The sequence below is a fragment of the Watersipora subatra genome, chromosome 5 (assembly GCF_963576615.1).
Source record: "Watersipora subatra chromosome 5, tzWatSuba1.1, whole genome shotgun sequence".
Classification (NCBI taxonomy): Eukaryota; Metazoa; Bryozoa; class Gymnolaemata; order Cheilostomatida; family Watersiporidae; genus Watersipora; species Watersipora subatra.
The window spans coordinates 61320552-61346673 of NC_088712.1; the positions used below are offsets into that span (position 1 = coordinate 61320552).

Here is a 26122-nt window from a genome sequence, read left to right on the forward strand (position 1 = left end):
ATAGTCTCGTCCTGGGCCCATAACCTGTTGAGTTCTGAGCAGATGCCATTATGATGGATGGATAACTTTGGTATCTTACAAAATACATTTTAGTCGTTTTATTATAAAACAGGAAAAAGAAAGAACATAGACATAGCTTTTATAAGCTTTAGTAATATAGCATAGACATCGATACACACTTGGTACCCACTAGTTATGTAAAAATGTTTCGTGGTGAGAAGACAACTACGAAGTGTAAACAAAACACAAAGGAGAAGATAACTGGAAATTGTAGAACAGTAATGCTAATTAGTAAACATGAGTCAGTCTAATCGTATGCAGATTGTATTATCTCAACATCGCTTTCACTATGATCTGAGGCAGCTGATTCAGATTCTAAGTAGAAATACTCTTCTAGCATCAACTAGCCGTAATTTTTGCGATTGTTTATTTTGTTCTAGCCGGAAGCATTAAAACAAGAAATGGCCACATACATGCGCGCACCCGCAGTTAGAGCCTACATTTATGATCTTGGGTTATGAAAAATCCCATAGCAACCACCGATATGGGTATAGTTAAATGGCAATTCTGGCTTTATGATTGGCCAGGCACAAAAATAAACAAGACCATGTGAAAGAGCAGGGTTCAGAGCCATCAAGTGTAACACTCAATGGCTCTAGCAGGTTTGAATGCACTGTAAACCACTGTTTACTAAAATAGTGACAGTCAGAGCCGTATAGTTTCACAGAGTCCCGCGACCAACAGAAGCGTATACGGGAGCTCACTTGATTCCAAACAAACAGGCCACGCCTACTATTTTTATATAAGTTAAAATAGGAAGGCCGCAACATTAATCAACAAAAACTACTCCCATCAGCAGTCACTTTAAAATTGATTGTTGTATCATAAACCATTTGAAAGAAAACAAAATTTCCTACATAAAGGTGCTAATAACGTTTTTTGTAAAAACGTAAAGTAAATGCAAAAAGAGCGGTATTGAGAGCGAGGTATGAATATTCCATTATAGATCAGTATGTCGATCGGGTTTGTTTGGAATCGGACGTTTTTGTTTCCGGTTTTAGTCGCGAGACTTTTTAAAGCTACATGACTCTGACCGTACATAGCTGTATAACTTCACAGAGTTTTGCTGCTAACGGATGCGCATATCAAAGCTCGCACGGCTCCAAGCAAACAAGCCACGCCTACTATTGTTTTATATAAGTTATAATGGAGATGCCGCAACACTAACCAACAAAAATTACTCCCATTAGCAGTCCCTTTGAAATTGATTATTGTATTATACACCATTTGAAGAAGGACAAAATTCTCTACAAGAAACGACAAATGATTTTTTGTAATAAAGTAAAGTAAATGCAAAAGAGTGAGACGTTGAGAGCAAGGTAAGAATATTCCATTAGAGATCAGTATGTCGATCGGGTTTGTTTGGAATCGGGCGTTTTGTTTCCGGCTTTTGGTCACGGGACTTTGTGAAACTATACGACACTGGTGACGGTGAGTCATATAATAGCGTGAAGCATGCTTAGCGCGCTATTATGAACAATGGAATTACCGCACGATTGCACATTCTGACCGCCGGGGTCACATTTGTGCTAGAGAGCAGAGCTGTTCTGGGCCTGTTCATTGCATGTGCTTGACTATTCTTGTACTCTTATGAATGAAGCAGAAAATATATGTATAAACTCATGCACCAAGTCTTGTACTAGTGGAGGAAAGTAAAGGTGGCACAAAACCTTTACAGTATGTATTTCTAGAAAATTCTGTGATGGTAATTTTGGTTCATAAAAATCATTAAACACTGCCTGTGTTAAAGATGTGACTGCGCCAAAAATGACAATCAAATGAAATTGAGCCTAATAGATGGCTATAACATCAGCTACAACTTGATGTCATTTTTGTCTTTGTAGACTAACCGTGTTCAGAGATATATGCTTTTGAAAGAGATCATCTTTTGAAATGCTCAGATTCGAGTAAGTGCTTTATTCGTGACGCTTACAGTGATACATGTGAAAAAAGTCCACAAGCGACAAATATAAAATCACTTCTTTAGCCAATTATCAACACCTAAGTTTATATAGGTCACAATAAATGTTACTGCTATTAAAACGCGTTGTCTGTGAACTCAAAGATGCTTGTCATTAAGAATTTCACTCAATTACTAGATCACAGATCCACATCAGCATTTACTGAATTAATTGTCACCTTTATTTTACTGAAGTACTGCATCGGCAGGTTTATTGACAGACAACAGATATGTAACATTGCTTCTAGCACCAGCTCCGTGTTTTCTGAGCATTAGATGGTTAAAGATTAGAGCAGACAGCTTGTGGTTAGAGCTGACAGGCACCAGCAGTGTTATGCTGCAGAGAAAGATAGGAGAATGGAGGCTAGGGGATACAGTTCTCAGTATATACCACTTCTGGAACTGCTAGATTAACCTGTAGATATGAATTTCACAACATGTCCAGTCTGACGGAGCCATTTCATGTCATTTCATGCCATTTTCATGTCCAGGTAGCCATTTCACTTGCCCAATGTGTGAATGATAGAGATAGATCTTTACCGTGTCCACATTTTCAGTGTGGAACACGGAGCCTTCAAGTTATGGTCTAGAACCGAAAGACCCAGCAATTTAGGGTTTAAAGCTTGCTGAAAGCTTTTTGTCAGATCAGTATTAAGCAGGACTTAACCCCCAACCACATGGTTGATAGTCAAAGATGCTACCACTAAGCCACTCTGACACTCTAATAAGACAGATATATATTTACTGAGTATACAGGAATACACAGATTCAGTGCTTGTGCTTACAACAGAACTAAATACAAAAAGCGGCTAGCGATTTCTGACCTCGTTGTTTTTCTAGCCTCTTTATATATGCATTGTCTCTAGCCGACTCTTGGCCGATCAAGTTTTTATTGTTGGCTAGATTTTATGCTGAGCCAGGACTTGGCTTGGCTGCGGTGTCGACCCTAGGGTCAGCTCGGCAGGCGCTTTACCATTACAGGTGTGTCAAATTACTGCTAAACTAAGCTGGCCTCATTATCTAGAAGCAACAATTTCTCCCAACTCAAAACTAGAAGAACAAATCTAAAAAAACAGGCTCATGTCAAACGCATAATAAAAACTAATATATAATGAGATAAATATTTATAATCTATAAAATATTTAGTCTACCTGTTCATATCATCGTATTCACAGGATTCTCTTTGTTAACTCTTAAGCTTGTTTATAGAATCAGTAAAGATGAAAGTTCAAGCATGCGCATAACCAAAATACACACTAGCAACACCCCATTGTATCCACCACTGCACACTGTTCAGTAGGTAATACTGCCACTGCACTGATATAGCTTACTGTTCATTAGAAAATAGTTATACTGTATGTGTACTGCGCAGCAATGAAAGTATGCAGTTTCAATATACTACATACTAATTTTGATAATGCAAGCTAGAGAGACTCATTACCTTCAGTAAGTAAATATATCGATATTCTCCACGGGCCTCCACAGGGCAACCCATCTGCACATTTCATAGAGCATTCTGTTTCATCGGCTGATTCATGTTTGTCATAGCCACTGTCCCCACAGAAACACTCACCCCCGTATTCTGTTCCAAACACTCTGTAACCTGCAAGTTGCAGTAATGTTGTAAATAATTTTTTCTTGATTTCCATAATAAGGCAAAACTGCCGTCTCATAGACCATGCTGCGCTTCTGCCTTACAGATTAGTATTTGTTGGTGCTGCTCATGTTAGACTTCAACACCTACAGACTGTTGAAGTCTAATCTGAGTTGGAGTCATAAGTAACCTACTTTATATGACTGATATACACAACATACCGTGAAACCTCTAATTGAATGCCACCTCTATTTGAACGCTACCTGTTTTTGACCGCCACTATGGGAAAAGGATTCAAAAAATAGAGCACCTCTTTTTAGTTGAACGCCACCTTCATTTGACCACCACTTTGACTATCTTTGTTTTTTATTAACCCATGATATCAAGTGATCAATAGAGAAAAGTGTCCACAAAATCGTAGTAATAATGAATAGTTTACATTAATAACAATCAACTCTCTCATTGTCCAACTCCAAAGCTTTTCACCTTTCCTGTTAAAACTTTGAAAGCAACACCATAAAGATAATTAATAGTGGTCTCAAGCTAATAGTAGCTCCTGGTTTAACGCGGTCTTGATACTTCGAAGGACATGTACATCTATAAAATACGGTTCAATTTTACAATGGTAGATGAACTTTGAAGCAACACTAGAAATAATTAATAACTATCTCAGGCTAATGGTAATCTTTTGATAAACGCATTCTTTCTGCTTCGAAGTAGCCTACATATATAAAAACCTGTTTCAAGTTTTGGGCCCAAAGCTACATTTAGCGAGCAAAACGTTTTCGCGTTGCAATTGTGCTAAACGCAATGCGTAAAAGTTTTGCTATGCCAAATGATTGTTTGGATGCTAATATTGACTAGTTCTGCAGTGCAGAAAAAGATATGAGGTCAGAAGATCTTTTGGAAAGTATTGGACAACCAAAAAATGTTAGTTCCATCGATAGCTACGACCAGTATGCAGCTATTTGGGCAAATGATGAAATATTTTTGTTTTAAAAACGTTACTTTTTGTTTCTGCATGTAATATAAGTATGGTACGTTTATGTTACTTGTTCATGAATGTACATATATATGTGTAGCATTTGGTAGATTATCATTAAATGACTTATAAATTTTAAAAGTTATAGCAAATTATTTGATAGCTTCATTGCGGTAATCTGATCATACAATTGATCGACGCTCATATCTCCTTTTCTATTGCACATAAATAGCTGCAAACTGTAGCGAAAATATCAACTAGTGCAATGAGCTTTTATGTAACATTTTTAAACAGAAATAAAAAATAATATGTTTTCAATTTCAAAATGAAATAAAAATTTTAAATGCCAACAAAGTGTAAAAAAGGACACTGCCTGTGATGTAATCGCGGGTCATTAGAAAACAATGGATATGAGCTAATGGCGATATTTCTCAGTTTCTCGATGCATATTTATTAGAAGACCTTTAACATGGTGGAGGCAAGTTAGCAAATTCATTGCATCTGAAAAGTTTAATATTGCTCTAGCAGTAAAAGAAAACAAAATATAGATGGTATTTGCTTCGCCCGTAATAAGAGCTAAATTAATCTTCCCAAAAGTCCGACGAGCCATTGGAAAAATACACTGCTAGCCTCGATTTGAAGGCTGTCTCAAACTGACCGCCACTAATAATAGAGGAAGAGATGAAAAACTTATTTATAGGTTTTAGGGTAGATAAAATATTGTATACAAAACATATAGGCAACTTAGATTACATAATGCATATGATTGATATACACACCGTAGGCAACATACTGAACGTGATTAATATACACAGCATAGATAAAATACTGTATATGGCTGATATAAAAAACAAGAATATAAAATGAATAAACATGTTTGGGACAAACACGCTTATTCGTTTTTTTTGTGTAAGGCAACATTAACCATTTTAGGTCAAAAACATAATTAAACCTACATGTAACTAAACATGGGTAAGCATAACTAAACATAACTAAACGTAACTAAACGTGGTTAAAAGTAACTAAACATAACTGAAAATAATTTCAGATCTAACATAAGGACAAATGTAGCAAATGTTTGACTTATCGGTAGGTCTGCATAAATTTTCTTTAATGCCGGTCACAAACCGGCCAACCAATAGTTTGAACGTTGAAACAAACCAATTTAGCTGAACGATTATTCTGGCATAAAACCAACTAACAAAATATGTCACTATCATTTTTTGAAGTTTCCTTTTGCAAACTCAAGTAAAACATGGAACTGGAACTAATTTATAATGGCTAAGGTATGCCAATCGCTATAATGGTGAATGAGATTTATCTACTTGTCAATGTCAACCCTATGGTGAGACCCTAGAGGTTTTCATATTGTGGCTTGCCGCATCTTATTTTCATTCAAAGTTCTGCTGCTAGTTAAATAATCAAGATGTTGAAAGAGCAAGTATATTCACTCTTTGCAATACTAGAATTAGTTTCCTATCAACAGCGAAACCACGTTTTGCTTAGCAATACAAAGGTCAGTCAATAACTGTCCTGACTGATTGGCAATCAAGTTACAAATTAATATCAGGTTTTTGGTTACAGTTAACTAAAACAACCAGTTTGAATTGTACATCGTCTAACAAATTTTGAGTTTTCAAAAAATGCAATACAACTTTAATCCATAAATTTAATACATTTATTAACTTTATATACAGTCAGCTACATACTGCCCACTTCTTAAAAAAAATGTATAAACTATAGTTTAAAATGTATATCACGCAGATGAGAAAACAACTGTCTTTCATTCTGACCATACTGCCAGCAAATTAAACTGAAATTAGGAGCCGAGGCTATGGAAAACGAGGAAACTGTTGTTATTTAACTACCTTACAGGTAATAGCACCAGAATCATGAGAAAATTATTGATTGGTATTAACAGACCTTTGTACTCATTATTATGGTATTAGTGTATGGCGCGCAATATTACAAATATTATCATTTGTAACAATTTTATAGCAACTTGAAGTTGCATTAAAAGTTTACCATTATCATAACAGAATTGGCAGCACTCTTGAACACTTGCTACGGATCCGTCTTTCATCACACTGAGGACACGGTTCATTCCGTCGATGTAGCATCCAACATGCTTTGATGTAATGTTTACTTCTAGAATAACCAAAACACAGAGTTTATATGCATAAAACACTTTGAGCTTCTTTCACCTAGCAATAATAATATCAACTAAGATTGAAATATAATTTGCAAAAATAAGTCATCAGATTGAATTGAGATTAGAAAACTAGAGGTCATAAAACTGCAAAAGAGCAAACAAAGGACTTTGGACTAAAGCTACTCATAATTTGACACGAAACTAGCTATTTAGTAGGTAGTTGAAAGTAGCAAAAGATTGTGCTTTGACTGCGTATTGTTGAATCATTAGCTATCATGTGTAAAATGCTAGTAAATAAGGATAGATCATTTTATAGTTTCTTCATGAGGGACTGAATTAATGTATACATGTAAATTAAAAGTATTCATGTCTAAATTAAGCTTTTTTACGAATAATAAAAAACGGAAAACTTTTGCTCGTTACTGAAGCATCAATGCATTTCTGTAAAGACACGCAAACGAATGGCAAACAAGATTGCAAGGTTTCTAATAATTTTACTATAATTTATTCACACTGTTCTAACATTTTATTTTTCCGACTTTTCTTTTAGAAGAGTATACAGAGAAAGACAAATTACTTTGGCTGTGAGGCTAAAATAGTTACATCATCAACAAAGGTTGTATTTACAGTAAACTTGAATGCTTGTTGCATATGCGATTGCTAGAATACAAGTAATCTATCTAACACTTTTGTATAACATTGCAGTAAGACTTACGATGTTACTATTTTATTAAATTTCAATCAGATAGCTCTCTGGTGGTTACTTATGACGCTGGCTCTCATGAACCAAAAGGAGTTTTGAAACCAAATAATTATAATGAAAATTAAAATTAAATTAAATTAAACCTCCAACTTAGTAAAAGGAGGTTTGTTAATAGGAAGCAGAATAATTTTAGCAACCTATTGACCTATTGACCTATTGACCCCTGAAGCATATATGTGCAAAGTTTGGATGAAATTGGCAAACACTGTGCGGGAACACATAGCCATTATGCGCACTAACAGACACTCAATGACAAAATGAGGTTTGTAAAGGGAACTGTCGAGCCCCCTTTATTGCTTCACAAGAATCAAAACCACTGAGTGCAAGGCAATAGGATAAGTGTTAATACTTTAACAATATATATGAATGCATGTAATTCAGTGTGTGATCATAGAAAGAATAACATGCGAGAGACTGCCAGCCGTCTCTGCTCTCTCGTCTCATCTGGTCTCTTTACATACCGTCTCAGCACTTGCTGGCTCTGCCCCATTAGTCTTTCGGTCTTGTATCGGCAACTGTTTCTTCTGCCAAAACGGGGCTCAGCTCAGTAATTTTGTCGGTCCTGGGGTCAACTGGGCATCTGACCCCAAGAACAGTAGTGGTTGTCTCGGTGATTCATTATTATAAATTAAAGCATTCATGGAATTTATCAGTTATTAAAAGCTACTATTTTAGGCATGTACACATTACCTTTCTCTGTCCTGTATACTGAGTATCTCTCAGCACCTCCACAGAACTCTCTGCTGTCCCCACTACAAGGTTGATCACACTCAGACTCAGCCATAGCGGGCCCACTGTACCGGCCATCTATGTTTCCACAGAAGCACTGATTGGATGATTTCAAGCCAAATATTTGAAAACCTAAAACAAACAAAAGGACAATTTACAAAGATTAACACTTCTACTAGTCGTTAGTGGTTTTATTGTTATAGAAGTTCATTAACCAAATCTACTGAATACATGTAAACAAATAAATCATTTTACTGTTGGTTTTCACTTAATGATAAGGTTACTGTCTAAAGTAAGTTTTTCAGTAATATTAAAACGAAACACTTGTGCTCACTGCCAAAGCAGAAGTTAGTTTTTTTTGTAAAATCATAGCAGCTGTTGTGACCCGAAAATGTTACAGAAAAACTCCCAACCTGTTTGGTTACAGTTGTTTGCACAAAGTGTTGCTGTTGCCAGTCCAGGTAGTAGGGTAAAGGAGAGATTTTTCTCTGTAGAGTCTTCGTAGCATCCCTGGTAGACCAGCTTTAGTGACTCACCTTAAAGTCAAATCAATATAAAGAGTTAGTCATTCATCTAATGAAATATGGACATTTTCAGAAATGATTTCCGGAAAGAGTTAATGATCAGTTTATGACAATTAGACTTTTGCCTTACTTCGTATTATGAAGGTCAAAAAGTAGGAACACCAGGTTTATTAATAGTCACAATATTGCAGGGCTGACAGTTTTCAACTCAGCAGTAACTGAAGTAAAGCCTGGTTTCCATATGACAGCGCAAGGCGCGCAACAAGGCACACGACATCATGCATAGGTTGGCTGGGATATGGAAACGTCAACGCACAACGATCGCGTGACGTGCGTGCGTGCGCTGATCGCATGGATCCAACAGAATGGATACTTGCGACTGGTGCGCGTGATGATGTATCCCACATTACACAGCTCGACCTTTTCAGCCTATCCTACAATTCAAACGGAGGGCTATTTTCTGAAGAAACCGGTCTCCCGTACGAAAGAGTAAGCCTGGTTTTCATATGACAGCGCAAGGTCGCAGCGGAGGGCTGTTTTCCAAATAAATTGGTTTCCCATATGAAAAGGTAAGGAAGTTATCCACCCTGTCCAATGCGCGCTATGGAAACACTGCATCGAAGCTCGAGAAATGCATTACGCACAATCACTGGGCCGCGCATAATCATTGCGCTGTCATATGGAAACCAGGCTTTACTGAGGATTCTCTTGAAAATATTACTTCACAGCTTCAAACTATTTAAATGCTAAGAGATAACTTTAACCCACGTAAAGCATATAAACCTCATGAAATGTGTGCCAGGTCAATAAACATAGCTGACTACACCACTGAAACTTGCAAAACTTTACAATTACAATCAAACACACAAATATCTTAACTAAAAAACTACTTTAAAAGACTGTTACGTTAGTGCTTCAATTGGCATCAATCTATGGACTCATTCAATAAAATTCTGAAACCTGTCTGATGTAATGTACAGGAAAAAAAGCTGGTAAAGTCAGCAACCATTGGCAATAGTTAGCGCTGACTAGTTGAGGTGGAAAGCTTGGTTGTGGTAGCCAATCACCGCATGGCATTCGTGAGTAAACTCTGTCTATACTCGTCAGAGTATCTGATTCTATTTATTACTATCATTAAGCCGGACGCTGCCAGAAATTCTTTGATTTTTAATAATATATTCCAAAGGTGGGTGTTTGAGAGGTTGAGTCTCACGAACCAGACAGAAGTTTGAAAATAAATATGTTTAGCAACCTAGAAAAAGCATAGAGCAAATGCCTGTGAAATGTGGATGAAATTGGCCATAACTTGTGGAAATACATAGCCTATGCAGACTAACAGTCATACGTACACAATGACAACATGTGTTGATTAATATACATGTACATGAGGTGTAGTAGCACAATAAGTTTTTATTTACGATCAAGTTTACAGAAAATTACAGAAGGTTATTCTAAGTTACATGTAGCTAGCAACCATATTGAATTTACTGAAAGTAACTTCTTATGGATTTCTAAGAAATGATGTGATTGTAATTTTGGTTTATAAAAATCCTTGAGCACTGCGTGTGTTAAACACTAAGAGTGCTGTAACTCTATGTCCAGCTCAGCTCGTGGTACAGCATTTTCATTTGGCCAAGAGTCGCCTTGTGCGGCTTTAGTAAGCATCATACGAATTGTTTTTGATTAGCGCTTAATTAATTAATTAGCCTATCGTGGCCATTCTTAAATGAAAGGGAAAAGTTTTCTGGATGCAATGAACCAATAGAAAAATTTTTTACAGTTGAGTTTCGCTTGACAAAAATGATAATAGTTATCTCAAAATTTCCTTTACAATGCCTTCGGATGTGTGGCGCAATACAGCTGCCGATCAAAGGCAAACTGTAGATCAATGAACTTCTGATGATTAATCGTTACATGTGACTGCGAAGCAACTGTGATCAGTTTATTTAAAACAATGATGATAACGCCGTAAGCAATGGTAATGGTAACCTTCTTGTTCCGTAAGACACTCGAGTTGTTACCCACCGCAGTTAGAAAGGGGCCAACAAAATGTTAGAGCTCATTCTGCAACACATATTCAGGCCTAATTTCATAGCATCAGTTGATGGAAAATTTGACTTACATGTAGATCAACTTTTTGGCATCATAATCTTTTTTATAGAGTTTGTGTTTCAAAAATTATGACAGCTTATATACCGTATACCTTGGTCAAATTATAGGTGGTACCGAAAATTTAACTAACAGAATTTAATACACAATAACAATGTGAAATTTGCATTGTATTCTGGTAAAAAAGTTAATTGGGTAGAAAAAGAAATAACACATTTAAGATAGAGGTATACCAGCTTGGGTCCTATCTCAAATATTGGTAACATCATGGGAAGCCTTGACCTTAAAGGCAGCATGTTGGTGTTGATTTAGGATACCATTGCATCTTTACTCTTGGTTATCTAAATCTTTTAGCCGGATCAGTGCACTTTGTGCAACTTGAAAAGTTGTGGGAAGTCTTATGCTAGCCATTATGATGAAGTTGTGCCAAGATATCAAATTAGGTTAGTTTAATTGCTTAAGACAACTGTTTTCTTTCCAAAAACCTGCAAAGAGCATTATGACGAAAACGGCTAATAATATCATTAGCCTGTGTTCATGCTACTGCACATAGAGCTAGTCAATGCTCCCAAATAGTGTCCTGCAGCTTTAATAAGCATAGAGTTAACCATGGCTAAACACTCTTCATTAATCGTGATTAAAGGCTGTTCTACATGGCATCCTTGTATATCGGTGGTAATGGCACGATACGTTGATGAACATCTGTCATGACAATGTTCACATTCACACAAAGCCATCCGCGTTTACATCATCGAATTGGCCACGGTATAGTGTATTAATTGTACTACGCGGTCGCGGAAGCTACAAAATGCCAATCCCGCAGCAACCAATATAAAATCAAAGATGGATTTAAACATCCACGATGGCCAATCACCATTACTGAAGTGGTACGCATTGTACAGGCTGTTGTGGATGTTCGTCGAATTATCGGAAAATTTTGACAGCTTCAAATTATGCTGAAATATCTGCATTGCCTCAAAGATGCCTTTTGTTTGCGGTGCACATAATCGATGTATAATTGCCAAGAGGACAACACTGATGTACGAGATATTCTGTGAACAAGCATTAGTCCTCGTTATAGAAGCTCATTAATGACAATGAGCTTCACTCAACGCTTTTTATTTGGTGCAAAGCCATAACAACATGTCAAGAGGGTTTAACATTTTGCTTACATAACCACTCTTTTAGAAATGTACCACCTAACAGATTTTTCTCATGCTATGATATAATTTGAACTTCTTTACTGATTTAAGTGTAACTGCATCAGAAATGGTCAGATAACTTCAAAAGAAAATGAATGCTGTAACAAGTAAATTGCCTAATACTAGTTAATCAGAGTATATTCCTTATTGCTTTTGGCTTCATCGCTTTTTAGCTGTCTAAAACTGTTTTAAATTGTACAAGTTTTAATGCACAAGAAATTTGTTTAATGCTCATGTTTACACAAATCAGAAAAAGGGCAGCATCCATGCATATTGTTATTTCCCATAAATGACAGCAGTACTAAACACAGTCTTACCTCTTCCTAGTGAAATAATAACCAGTAGTCCACCATAACACAGCACTATGAGCCTCAGCAGACACTGGCTGAACATGTCACAACTCAGGTGCTCTTTCATGCCTCAGTTTACTCATGAACCTGCTTAAAATGAGTCAACGACTGGTTTCACACAAACTCTCTGTTACAATCAATTGTCCATACATTGATCTAGCTAAATGACGTCGACTTAAATTGAACGGTTGTCATGTGTAGCTGTCTATTGATTATGTTATAAACATTTAATATATATTATATGACACTGAAAAGCACTTAAATATTGCACTGAGAGTTGCTACAATAAATTATTTATTAAAAACTATTCCCATAGCAGTGTGGTACTAAACTGTTGTGGTTTAAAATGCACTTGTGTCATTTAAAATCACACCAGCCTTAGCTTGTGACAGCCTTTCTTTGTTGATTAGGATAAAACTATTTTATATTTTGTAGCACCTGGATCAAATGCCTTCAGATTTTCTGGTTTATGAAAACTCTGTAATTGTAACACCTGCTTCAAATGCCATCAACTTTCCTGTGTTATCAAAGTAAAATGTTAAAACTCTTTGCTCATACATTTCATAGTCAATCCTAAGATCTGAGAAACACTGCCATTGCTAATCAAGAAAATGTCTGACAGCCCAAATAAATTTTTTAAATCCATTCAATCATATTTAGTTTTACAAAATCAAAAAGTTTAATAAATGTTTTACAAGTTATTCTTCTTTCAATAGATCATTCTGTGTTTGTTACTTGCATTCACCATAAATGGTTCATTTTTAGGAAATTTTTAGGTTTGATAGTTGTTTTGTGCTGTAAACTTTAGGACATTAGGGATACACATTTATAAATGTTGACTTCATAGATATATATATATACATATATATATATAAATTGTTTCTTCACCGCGGATACCCCGTATGGGTGGTAAATTCTGCTCTAACTCGGGTCTCCTACCAGAGACCTGGGAGTTTGAGCACTCGCCTCAAGATCTTAGCTGTTCCCAATAGCGCACTTTTCTGCAACTCACCTGAGTTGATTGCTGTTGGTATTTGGGCAAGCCACATTTTATGCGCCGGTGTTATTGCGCCCAGTGCCCCAATGACTACTGGGATTACAGTTGTTCTTACATTCCAGCATTTTTCAATTTCTTCTCCAAGAGGGTGATATTTCTCTACCTTTTCTTTTTCTTTGCTGGCTATATCGTAGTCATTGGGTACTGCTATATCTATTACAGTAGCCCTCTTGTTCTCCTTGTCTACCACCACTATATCTAGTTGGTTTGCTAGGACATGTTTGTCAGTTTGGATGTAGAAGTCCCAGAGGATCTTAGCCCGGTCATTTTCATTGACCTTACCAGGAGCTTCCCACCAGTGTTGTGGTTTATTAAGGCCATACTCATCACATAGACTTCTATACACAACACCTGCGACATGATTATGCCGCTCAGTGTATGCGTTTCCTGCTAGCTGCTTGCATCCACTGATGATGTGTTGGATGATCTCAGGTGCATCTTTGCACAGTCTGCATCTAGGATCGTCTCTAGTGTGATAGATTTTCGTTTGGAGTTGCCTTGTTGGGAGCACTTGCTCCTGGGCTGCCATGATTTGCGACTCTGTATTGGCCGTTAGGTTTCCTTTGTTCAGTCACAAATATGTCTGGTGAAGATCGCCAACCTTAGATATTTGTTGGTGGTAAGCACCATGAAGAGGTTTCGTGTGCCAGTCAATTTCCTCATCATCAGGGCGTAGGTCCGTTGTAAGAGCAGCCGATTGAAATTCAGCTAGCAACTCATCTGAGATGGCCATGGAGGCTGCATATGCTTTGATGCTTTGCTCCTACTTTTTCACTGTCTGCTGTACACTTTTGAGTCCCCTACCGCCATCTTTCCTATCATGATACAATCTAGTAGTATCAGATTTTGGGTGAAATGCTCCATGCATGGTCAGCAGTTTACGAGTTGCTATATCTGTTTCTTTGATGGCTTCCTCAGTCCACTTCATTATGCCTGCTGGATATCTTATTACTGGCAGTGCGTAGGTATTTATTGCCATGACTTGGTTCTTGGCATTGAGCTGGCTCTGTAAGACCTGCCGAAGGCGTTTCTTGTATTCGGTAATGGCTATGTGACGTACCTCGGCTTTGTGGTTGATGTTGCTTTGCACAATCCCCAAGTACTTGTACCCTTCTTCTATATCTTTGATAGTACCATTTGGCATTCTTAGGCCATCTGTGAGCATAGAATGGCCTTTCTTAAGAATTAGCCTTCCACATTTCTCAATACCGAAGGTCATTCCGATTTCCTTGCTGTATACCTGAGTGAGGTGTATTAGCGAATCAATGTCTCTTTCTTTGTTAGCGTACAGCTTGATGTCATCCATGTAGAAGAGGTGGTTTATCTTGGTGCCACTCTTAAACTGGTACCCATATTGAGTCTCCTCCAGCATATCGCTTAGAGGGTTTAGGCATATGCAGAAGAGCAGCGGTGATAAGGAGTCACCTTGATAAATGCCTCGCTTAATTTGTACACTCGCCAGCTTTTTGCCATTAGCCTCCAGTTCTGTCTTCCATTTGGTCATTGACATCTTGATGAATGCCACAAAAACAGGGTGAACATTGTACATACTGAGGCACTCAACTATCCAACTATGGGGAATTGAGTCATAGGCCTTTTTGTAGCCAATCCAAGTCATGGCAAGATTGGTTTGCCTTCTCCTGCTGTCTTAACAGACCGTCCGTTTGTAGCCTCAGCTGCCAGGATGGAATGGCTTGAAGCCTTGTTGGCATTGGCTTAATATCCATCTCCTCCAAGATGACGGTTGCTGTACTGTAGGTTAAGGCATTAGTCTTACTGATTGATCCAGTTGAGATTGACTCACGGGTTGAAGAAGACATGCAAACTTGGACCTTGACCCAAGGGTCAAACTTGGACCTTGACCCAAGGGTGAGAGAGCTTGCGGAAAATATCATCAACAGGATGTCAGCTGCTAATGATTATGGAAGCAGGGTACCACTACGAAGAGTTAGCAGGGCCATACCTAAGAAGCTGTTAGAAGACATTAACATGACACCGGAGTCAACATATATGAAGTCAACATTTATCTACTATATAAACGGCAAGCGTTGTCTGTCTGATTGATTGATTGTCCGCCTTATAGAGCGGTCTTTCCTTTTATCGTCGTACGAATTTCGGTCGTACGAAGCGAACTGAATTAATATGTGTAGTAACGGTAAATAAATTATAGAGCGGTCTTTCTTTTTCCATTCGGTTGAACGAAGCCAACCGAATTAATATAAGTACTGTTATGGATTTCCGGATTTAGCGAGTCAGTGAGATTCGATTCTGTGGCTTGCTGGCCGTGGACCCACAACGACTGGTTAGCTGCCCTGTCGCCGCAGTAGTCTGCTTTTGCCCTAAGGCTAGCTTTCTTAAGAAGTCTCGCAAAAGCTAGGACGGATTTGTTGTGTTAGGATTTAGAGACACTCTTGAATTGGCCGAGCTAGGAAACGTTTCTGTTTTGTTTGCGTCAAGACGTATATTTATTCATTCTTTTATTATATACTGTGTTTCGGAAATTTAATTGCTTTACGATATTTTGCTTGACTTTCCTTTATGATATTTTGTAATAACGGTAACCCTGGTAAGCTAACTTTTATATGATATCTCTATATGGTGCTTAATAATAATTTGACTTGTATTGATCTTGATCGTGGTGTTGTTCTTTGGTTATTGCTACTGAACCTTTAACGTAGGCTCGTAGGACAACCAGATTAAATAATCACTGGGAAAAAGACCCCAATTACCGAAGTGCGAATTGTCTGCTCCTAACCAGGGCGAATTCCATTTCAGTACTAATTATCGTAATTTCGTAATATGGACTATTAGCCGCTACTTTTCTCTGACGATTTGAGCCAAACGGCTTATATAAAGGTGTGGCGATTCTGTTGTTTTTCTTTCACGGCTCGAGCGCATTAACCGAAATCCTTGGTTAGCACGCTTTTTAAACGGCAAATTTTCTGCCGTGTTAAAAAGCACCTTTCCTGAGTTCTGCGGCCTATACAAAGGTGTCTATACAGCTATACAAATGTACTATCCATTAAATAAAATAAATTAACGAGTAGTTATTTACATGCAATTAATATTTACTGCCAACGTGTACCGAGAAGGTCACGTAAACGTTTGTTTCTTGGAGCCACTGAAAAAACGCATTTCTCACCTACTAAATTTCCACATTAAAAAGGTAAGTGTTTCTTATACGATGTTGTATTGTCTATAAATTGCCACACCTCCACTACTTAACAACGTTGGATTTGCCGCTGTTCGTGATAGTGGGTCATGTTCATTTCCTTCAGCAGCCGAGTTACTAATTTTTTCCAGCTACGAGTAGGCCTACTGTAACTTACTATTACAGAACTTTCACGAGTGCTCCGAGGGTTGCGATACGCTATTGTGAAAAGAATGAGAGCAGCTGCTATCGACTTACTGTCACCCTGCATCAGCTATGACCGGCTATATGTCGCCTGCTCAAAAGTAGGCACACGCCAAAAACTGTTTCTTCGTACGCCCGACAGAAAAACCAAAAATGTTGTCTATCCGCAAGTGTTGCGTTGAACTAAGGGAGAGAGAGAGAAAGGAAGAGAAAGGGAGAGAGAGGGAGAGCGAGGAGGAGAGGGGGGAGAGAGGGAGAGAGAGAGAGGGAGAGAAGGGGAGAGAGAGGGAGAGCGAGGAGGAAAGGGGGGGGAGAGAGAGAGGGAGAGAGAGGGGGAAGAGGGAGAGGGGGAAGAGGGAGGGAGAGAGAGAGAGGGGAGAGAGGGGGAGAGAGGGAGAGAGGGGAAAGAGGGAGAGAAGGAGAGAGAGAGGGAGAGCGAGGAGGAGAGGGGGGGGAAAGAGAGAGGGAGAGAGAGGGAGAGAAAGAGGGAGAAGAGGGAGGGAGAGAGAGGGGAGAGAGAGGAGAGACGGAGAGAGGGAGAGAGGGAGAGAGGGGAAAGAGGGAGAGATGGAGAGAGGGAGATGTAACTGCATATTTGGAGTTGTTTTACAGTATGAAAGCCAACTCTCAATAAACCTTATGCTGCACGTGAATCTGTTACTGTAGGCGGGTAATGCAGCTAGTAAATGTATATCCCTAATGTCCTAAAGTTTACGGCACAAAACAACTATATATATATATAACAACTATATATATATATATATATATATATATATAACAACTATATACATGTATATATATAACAACTATATATATATATAACAACTAATATATATATAAATATATATACATATATATGAAGTCAACATCTATATATGTATATCCATAATGTCCTAAATTTTACAGTACAAAACAACTATCACACCTACGAATTTATATTACATATAAATTCGTAGGAATTTATACGTAATATACACCTACGTACACCTACACACCTACGAATTTATATATATATATATTTTTATATATATATATATATATATTATGCAAAACTTGCAGTTTTGCATAATATGAAAAACTGCAAGTTTTTCATATTATGCAAAGCCTTCATATATTATGCAAGCCTGTTATGTCATCTCTAAATAAGTGAAATGAACTTGTCTCTACATGTCGACACGCGGTCAAATACCTGCTTAAGAACAGTAGTGTAACTTAGCTCTTACCAACTTATCTGCCTGATTCAGCTTTAGTTTTAATCTGTATGTTTGTGACCACAACCTGTGTATATTTACTGCTTTTATTGAGCAAGTCATTTTATCTGATGATTGCCTCGCAGATGCATGAAACTATTTAGTAATAAATTGATTTGAACTCCGACTCATGTTTTTCCTGTAATATTTTAATTTTAGCTCTGCTTTATGCATTGAGTACTCTGATTTCAGTTCTACAAGTTTACTGTATTTATATATAATTAAAAATATATATATACATATATTTATATATATATATATAACTAGAGTGTTGGAATAGGTTAATGTTACTTATCTTTTTTCCAGATTGATGTTTTACTTTGGGGTCAAGACTGGTCTGTTTCGCGCTGGTGCACTCTACAGGTGACTTGCGTCAAATGGCTAGTGGAATTGCCTCTCCTGCTGTTGTTGGTGGTGTGTGTAGCTTCGCTTCTGCCTAGATTGTATTGGCTCAGAAGGTATTTCTTGGAGTGTCGGCATGTGTTGTTTATCTTGTTCCTTTCATTTAGGGTGGCTGTTTCTGGCCTGCAAATGATGTAATACTTTTCAGTAAGGCACAGATGGCATTTCTCTGTTTGGTTTGAATAAGGTCTAGCTTTCTGCATAATTTTCCATTTAATCCTGTAGCTTGTATTGTCATTCTTAAGTTTCCAGATGTGTTTACTAAGTTCTGTGCTGTTTTGTTTGCCACTGTGTGTGAAAGAGGCCGTGTGGTTTCTAAATCTGGATTTGAAGTCAGTTGTGCATAGTTCTATGTAGGTGCTCTCGGTGCCTGCTGTATCTTCTTGAGTCACTATGACCTGGTATATTATGTTTGTAGCTAGGCAGTTTCCCTCTAGTGGGCAGTTGTTCCTTACTCTACAATTGCAAGCCCTACTTGTAGTCGTGCTCTGCTGGTTGTTCAACTAGCGTCTGTTATGCAGTCTATGTGCTGTTTTATGTTCGGCATGTAAAAGTAGCTGAGTTTTATTGTGTGTCTGTTAAATACTTTGTGCAGCGAATGAGTAGGCGGGAAGCATGTATCTACATTGTATAATGTTTATAAATTGTGTGCCTATGTTAGTCTGTACGTTGGTGTTAAAAGGTTGGTTGTACCATGTTACGTGCCGCTTACGCTGTCTCTTATTAGCCACTAGCTGAGTAGGCATGTGTTTGTATTTTAGTGTGTGGTTGTAACCACTGTCATTGAGTGCTTTTTGGTAAGGTGGTACTGCTTTGTTAAATTCATTCTCATTACTGGATAGTGTACTGTAGTTAGTCACAAATTAATGTTGTGTGGTAGATTTTTTATTACAGTAGGTGGGTGGTTACTGTTTTTGTGAATATATAGTGTTGTGTTGCTAGGTTTGGCATAGGGTGAGTAGGTGTTTGCGTTGAGGTTAAAGGTTACGCCAAGAAAATTTACAGACTTTTTATTAGCTTTGATGGTTAATTTTAGTTTGTGCTGATTGAATATTTTGCATATCAATTTTTTGAGTCGTTCAATTTTTTGTGGGCAGGCTGTGCTGATGGCTAGTTCATCGTCTCTGTATAGTCCAATGTTTTATCTAAGCTGAATACCTTCCGAGCCAATGCGATCCAGGCAGAGGTGGAGATACACCTACCACCAACAACACCAGGAGAGGCAATTCCACTAGCCATTTAACACAAGTCACCTGAAGAGTGCACCAACACAAAACAGACCTGTCTTGACCCCAGAGTAAAACATTAATCTGGAAGAAAGATAAGTAACATTAACCTATTCTAACACTCTAGTTAGTTATAACACTCAGCGCTTTTTAGAGCGTAGAGTGCTGTTAGCAGTAGGCCTGACTACTTATCTATTATATATTTATATATATTTCTAAAAGTATGTGTGTGGTTATGTGTGTGGACATGTGTGTCTCTCAAGCTATATATATTAAAATCTTGATTTTAAAATTCTGTTTTTGATGGACTCGAACTCACGACGAATGCATCAACAAGGTTCTTATTCGAACGCTCTACCACTCAGCCAGCACGACATAGTGATCTGTTTCTTTATCATATACCGCATACCCTATGGACGTACGAATTATTTTAGCCTTGTGTCCGCAAGTTATGATGCTCCTGTTCAGAAATATACTGGGACCTAAGTATATGCAACGTGATGCTTATTCATCTTTTTTCGTTAGGGCTAATTTATTCGGCCCCACGATATCAACAATAATTTATCTCAAACTTAATATTTGGTGATTTGTGTACTGATTATATACAGTGGAACCTCAGCTCTTGGACGCTTCGGTTCTCGACCAACTCAGTTATTAACCAAAGATTTTGAGATTTGTTCGTCTTGGATCTCGAACCTAAATTCAAGAGCATGCGCATTGAAATTAGAACAGCTCCGAAAACAGCATGAAAACAATCGTTAACAAGCGGGGAAGCAATTTACGCTTCATATATTATTTACAAAGAGGGAGGAACCATCTGGGACAAAGAGATTTACTGAACATAATTATTTGCTAAAGAAATACCCCCTCCAGTCGAGTTACCCTAAATTGTTTTGAAAGAGGATTTTCTGTCAAAGATGTGAAGTAAACGTGCCATTGCTGTTTATATTTTACTTTTCGTACAATCTTTGATGTAACTAAACTGTTGCATTTTTTTGCTGCTCCATCATTAATTTCTGCAATTGTTGTCATTGTATTTTAACTTTTAATACTTTTAATGTTTTAAAAGCAAAACATACAAAATGTTTACTTTGGTTTTCTTTCTCCTTCATCATAAATAGAAAACCTTTTATTAAAATTAAACACGATCTATATCTACCTGTTTTTATAGTATGCAGTATACAGTACAGTTTACAGGGTAAAATGTAAAATACTTGACCGAAGTTGTTTTTCGCATTGGATTGGATTAAAATTTACTTTAATTCACTCTAATGGAAAAAATTGTTTCGGATCTCGAACAAGTCGCTTTTTGAATCGAGTTCCCACTGTACGTTATTAAAAGATATACGTCGCTAAAATTTATGAAATTTTGAATTTACAGTGGTTTGAAAACCTTTACAATTGTTTTATTAATTTTTAATTTAGTTGCCCCTCTCAAAACTTTTTTCTCACGATATGAAGTTTGAAAGTTACAGTTGTTTGAAAAAGTTTGAAAACCTTTACCGGTTTTATTATTTTCTTTTTTAATTTATTTCAACTACACCAAACACTTTTCTCATGATATGTAGTTGGAAAGTTAAAACGGCAATTGTTGTTATAATTATGTTAACTACAAATCAGTTTTCTGTCCAAATAATTTTTTACTACCCGGACAACTCTGGGTAGCACAGCTAGTATATGTAAAATACTTTACTTATAGAAGTAAAGTATTTACTCTCATCGGTAATATGATTCGTGTCCCTTGCCTGAGCTCTGAGCTGCACTGATGAGGCTTCAATAGCCGAAACAGTCCTGTCTGTAGCATGAGTATATATATATACATATATATATATATATATATATATATATATATATATATATATATATATATATACTCATGTATATATATATATATATATATTTGAAAAATTATTGCGAAAAAAGTAAACTTTTAGTATTTGCGTTACAAATTTGTTTCGTGCGGATCACTCATCAGACGCGATTGTACTAAAATAAAAAGCTTTCCATTTTAGTACAATCGCGTCTGATGAGTGCTCCGCACGAAACAAATTTGTAACGCAAATACTAAAAGTTTACTTTTTTCGCAATAATTTTTCAAATATTTCATACTCCACTAATAATCTTTTAGGTTTTTAGTGTAGAGTTCTCTATTTATATGCTTTTGCACTTGCTTTTAGTTTATATATATATATATATATATATATATGTATGTATGTATGTATGTATGTGTGTGCGTGCGTGCGTGTGCGTGTGCGTGTGCGTGTGCGTGTGCGTGTGCGTGTGCGTGTGCGTGTGCGTGTGTGTGTGTGTGTGTATATATATATGTACATGTATATATATATATATGTATATGTATATATATGTATATATGTATATTTATATGCAATATATGGTACCATATATTATCTAGATGGTAGATAATATATGGTACCGATACCTTACTATGGCTACCGTATATTATCTACATGTACATGGTAATGATAATGAACCCTTGAGTGAAAAGATTTTTATTGCAGGCAGTGTATCTGAAACAGTTAGCATGCCATCACTTTTTCTCTAATTATACATACTTCATGGCAGCTCCAAAACCTGCAGAAGAAAGCAACTCTATAAAAGTTCAGCAAGCTAAGCTCAAATGAACAAGGTCATTATACATTGAATATGATGTATTGCATATTATATTCAAGTATTAATGCATGTGTATACATCATGTGTTTATAAAATATTTGAATATGTTGCTGTACATTATCCCTATACTTAATATTTTATTAAATACATTGCACAATCTAGAAGTATATATAATTCGTGGAGTGTTTAGCACCAGGCAGACCTTCCAAAATAGCAGTGTAAATTAAACAAAAACCACTGCTTACTGCAGGCTCTACACACAACAATAGAATTTAATTACGAATTCTATTGTTTTGTAAGATTTAAGAATATTTTATTGTTTCAGAATTCTATCTTATTAAGCTGTAAGAATTCTAATTAGCCAGTAAGCATATAAACCTTATGGTTTCAAGCTAGGAAAGCTTTCAACGAAAACCAGTTTATCTTCAGAAAAACAGTCTTGAGCAGACTACTTAAATCTATAGCTTTCTTTAGGCCCTTTTCTAAGCTGGCTTCTTGACATAAACCCTCATCAAAGATTAACTTACAAAAACTTTTACCGAATTTTATAGAAAAAAAGTTTATCATTTGCATTATTTATGTTTGAGGTAGTTTGCCGAGATGTTTCCAAAATAAAATTGACAAAACTTCATCTCCATTGAAACGCTCAGAAGAAATGTGGAAATTATGTCACTAGTTGCTATTGTTGCTAGAGTTGATATCGACTATTGCGTTCAAATTTACTCTCTACTACTCCATTATTACCACTTTAACGAGTGGTAAATTTCACCAAAGAGGCGTCAGTAGTTTTTAACACTTCCTAATTAAACTAACATTATATTTTTAACATTCTGAAAATTTAAGCTTTTTATTAAAAAAAAACAAAGATTTATAGTGTAGCAAGTTGGACTTCTGATTAGAAGTCTAAGCCTTCTAAACAGAAGTTTTTAGAAACAAACAAATCAGTTTTGAAAGACACATATTTCATTAAACATGAGACATATGGCAACGCTTGTCTCACATACCAACTTATTTTTAATAGATAATCTTACTGGCTAGCACCATATAGTTGCAGCTAAAGGTCCACATACACTATCACTAAAATTTGACATTGCCGATTAGCTGTTTTGACTTCATCACCAACGATAAGGTGTACACACTATGAGCGATTAGCTGTAGGCGACCACGAACTAACAACCAACTAGTAACTACGAAATTGCATTGGTAATTGGTAGTATCTGATTAGGATATATAAATGGCGACCAACAAATAGATGTTTTCATTAGTTGATTTGATTTATTCGTTTAATTTTGCCCTGTATACAGCATATCAGAACAACCATGCATACAAACACAAAAAGAATATGCGCAAATATTAACAAAATAAACAGGGTGATTAGTAAAAAACAGGTAAATTCTGTAAAGGAATTTGCCTGCCTTTACTTTAGCCCAATCTAGAATGCTGCATAAAGAAAAGAAAGTCAGTCTGGCTTTTCATTCGTTTTATTTATAAAGGAAAACCCATTAGTTGAGGAGCTTACGACTACTGCTCTGACTCTCTTATCGAGCGCGCTCCGTTTATATACATTCATGTTACCCATTCCGAATAATGGAGCCAAGTAAGAAAAACCGTATAACAATAAATATAAATGGAGCCGTTAATGCGTTGGCATGGCTATAATACATTACAATAGCAATACGACATAAACAAAGGCAAAAAATAACAGCGATTTAGTATAACGAATAAGTTATTAACGATATAATAAAAGAGCAAACACAACATGCAAGATATATACCTATAGGAATAGTTACAAGAAATAGAAAGTCATGGCCTGGTGTCCACCACACACTCCCCTTCATAAGAGACCGTGTCTAACTAATACAAAACCACACACTCACCTTCATAAGAGACCGTGTCTAACTAATACAAAAAGGTGGAGCAACCAGCCGGGCCCATGTCTCAAGCTGCTCAACAGGGTGTTCAAAACGGGTAGTTTCTTGACTAATCAACTTTTTATTGTTAGTGGATGACTGATGATCTAGTGGCCTAGTGGCTAGGATCTAGGGCCGTCTGGTCTGTGTTTTATCTTTTTCTATGCAGGTGGCTCCTTTTGTTGCTGGGCCTCTGGGCCTCTGTATTAAACTAAAATTACATAAAATTAAACTAATTTTAAGACTAGGTTTTGAGATATCACTGCTCAAAGTGACAGCATTACAATAATGATGAAATAGACACGTAAAGACAATAGACACGGTTTTATTGAATGCAAGAAGTATATTTGTAAAAATATTTTAACAAAAGAGGTTGCATGAAAGCATAAGCAGGAGCACATCATGTTCAACTACATCACAATTGAGCCATTTTGAGAGGAATTCCAACCTACGGCGTTTTCGTGATGGCTGCGATTAACTGTTCGTTTTTTAGCTTTTAAGAGCTTGTAATCACATTTCTGCATAGTTTGCACCTACAGCACAGCAGTGTAAGACATTTTGAACCTTTTTATACCAAGTAACTGTAATGTGAACTTTGTTGCAAGTCAACCTTGAAGAATAGTGGCCGGTACACTGTCTGGCCCCATTTGGTTATAGCTAATAATGATGGTTGGCACGCTGGACAGCACCATACGATTACAGCTAGCAGTAATGACTGGCATATTGGCTAGCCCCAAGTTATTACAGCAAGTACAGTAGACGCTCTTATAACGTTTACCTCCTATAACGTAAATTCCAGATGACGTAAAAAAAATTATGTGAAGTTTTTGCTTCTTACTATGTAAAAGATCTCATATAGCATAAAGTGTCAAGTCGGGCAAGTTTTCAAAATTGAATTGAATGTTAGTTTATTTATTTGTAGAAGAAAAAGTGCCTTGCGCTTAGTGTTATATCTATTATATATAACTTACGCGACATTCTAGTTTGTCGTAATAGATCGTTAAACGTGTCGGAAAAAAAACCAAATAGGATAGCTGCTCAATTGTTCATAAATACAAAGGGGATCAATTGGTGAAGGTGTTACAGCGTCAGTCTACTAGTCGTAATGTCACGAGTTGGAGTATCGTCGAAAATTATCTTTATCCTAACCTTGACCCCTGAGTAGTGATAGATGACAAACAGCTAGAACTGCTTTTTTATAGTAAAAGGATTTTGTTGTTTTGTCTTATTGTAGACGTACAAAATATTTGTTATTAGTCATACTTTGCAGAATAGACTTTGCTGCTTAGAAAAATAAGCAAACCATTGTAAATGATCGTTGAAAATGTGCAGTCCCTATCAACTTATTGTAAATTTACCGCAATCATGGTCTATAAAACCAGTGAGATTGATCATAAAAGTGAGAAAAGTTGTTTATGCAAACCAATAATACTGCGGTTACGGTACAGCCCACAAATCAAAAGAGTTAAGTAAAGTTTTTCTTTTTTGCAAGGCTAAAGGGTTGAGTTTGGAAACATCTTAGAACAAATAAGGCAGTTTACATGTATTTTACTGTTCTTATAACGTAAATTCTCTATAACGTAAATGTTCCTAGATTGGATTATGTACATTATAGGACCGTCTACTGTACTGGTGATTAGCCCGCCAGCTAGCACCACATGAATATAGCTATTAATGGAGTCCGTAACACTGGCTGGCACCATATGATTACAACTAACAACAGGAATTATCGCATCCATAACTGATTAATGATGCCGATGCTGCAGCTGTCTTTAAAGATGTGATTACACCATTGAAGTCATTTAAATGAAATTAGGACCACTATAAGGGTAAAACATCAGCTACAATTTAATGTCATTTTGGTCTTTG

General features: G+C 36.7%; 1 protein-coding gene across 1 annotated transcript in view; it reads right to left on the minus strand.

Annotated features, from left to right (window-relative positions):
• The window catches only part of LOC137397557 (uncharacterized), a 37215-nt gene extending 22006 nt beyond the window's left edge, over positions 1–15209 (minus strand). The window contains exons 1-4 of the mRNA XM_068083848.1: positions 15140–15209; positions 8202–8372; positions 6622–6744; positions 3462–3623 (exon numbers count right to left, since the gene is read on the minus strand). Coding sequence (XP_067939949.1) covers positions 3462–3623; positions 6622–6744; positions 8202–8372; positions 15140–15209 — 526 coding nt within the window. The remainder of the gene's footprint in view (positions 1–3461; positions 3624–6621; positions 6745–8201; positions 8373–15139) is intronic.
• Positions 15210–26122: the final 10913 nt, after the last annotated feature.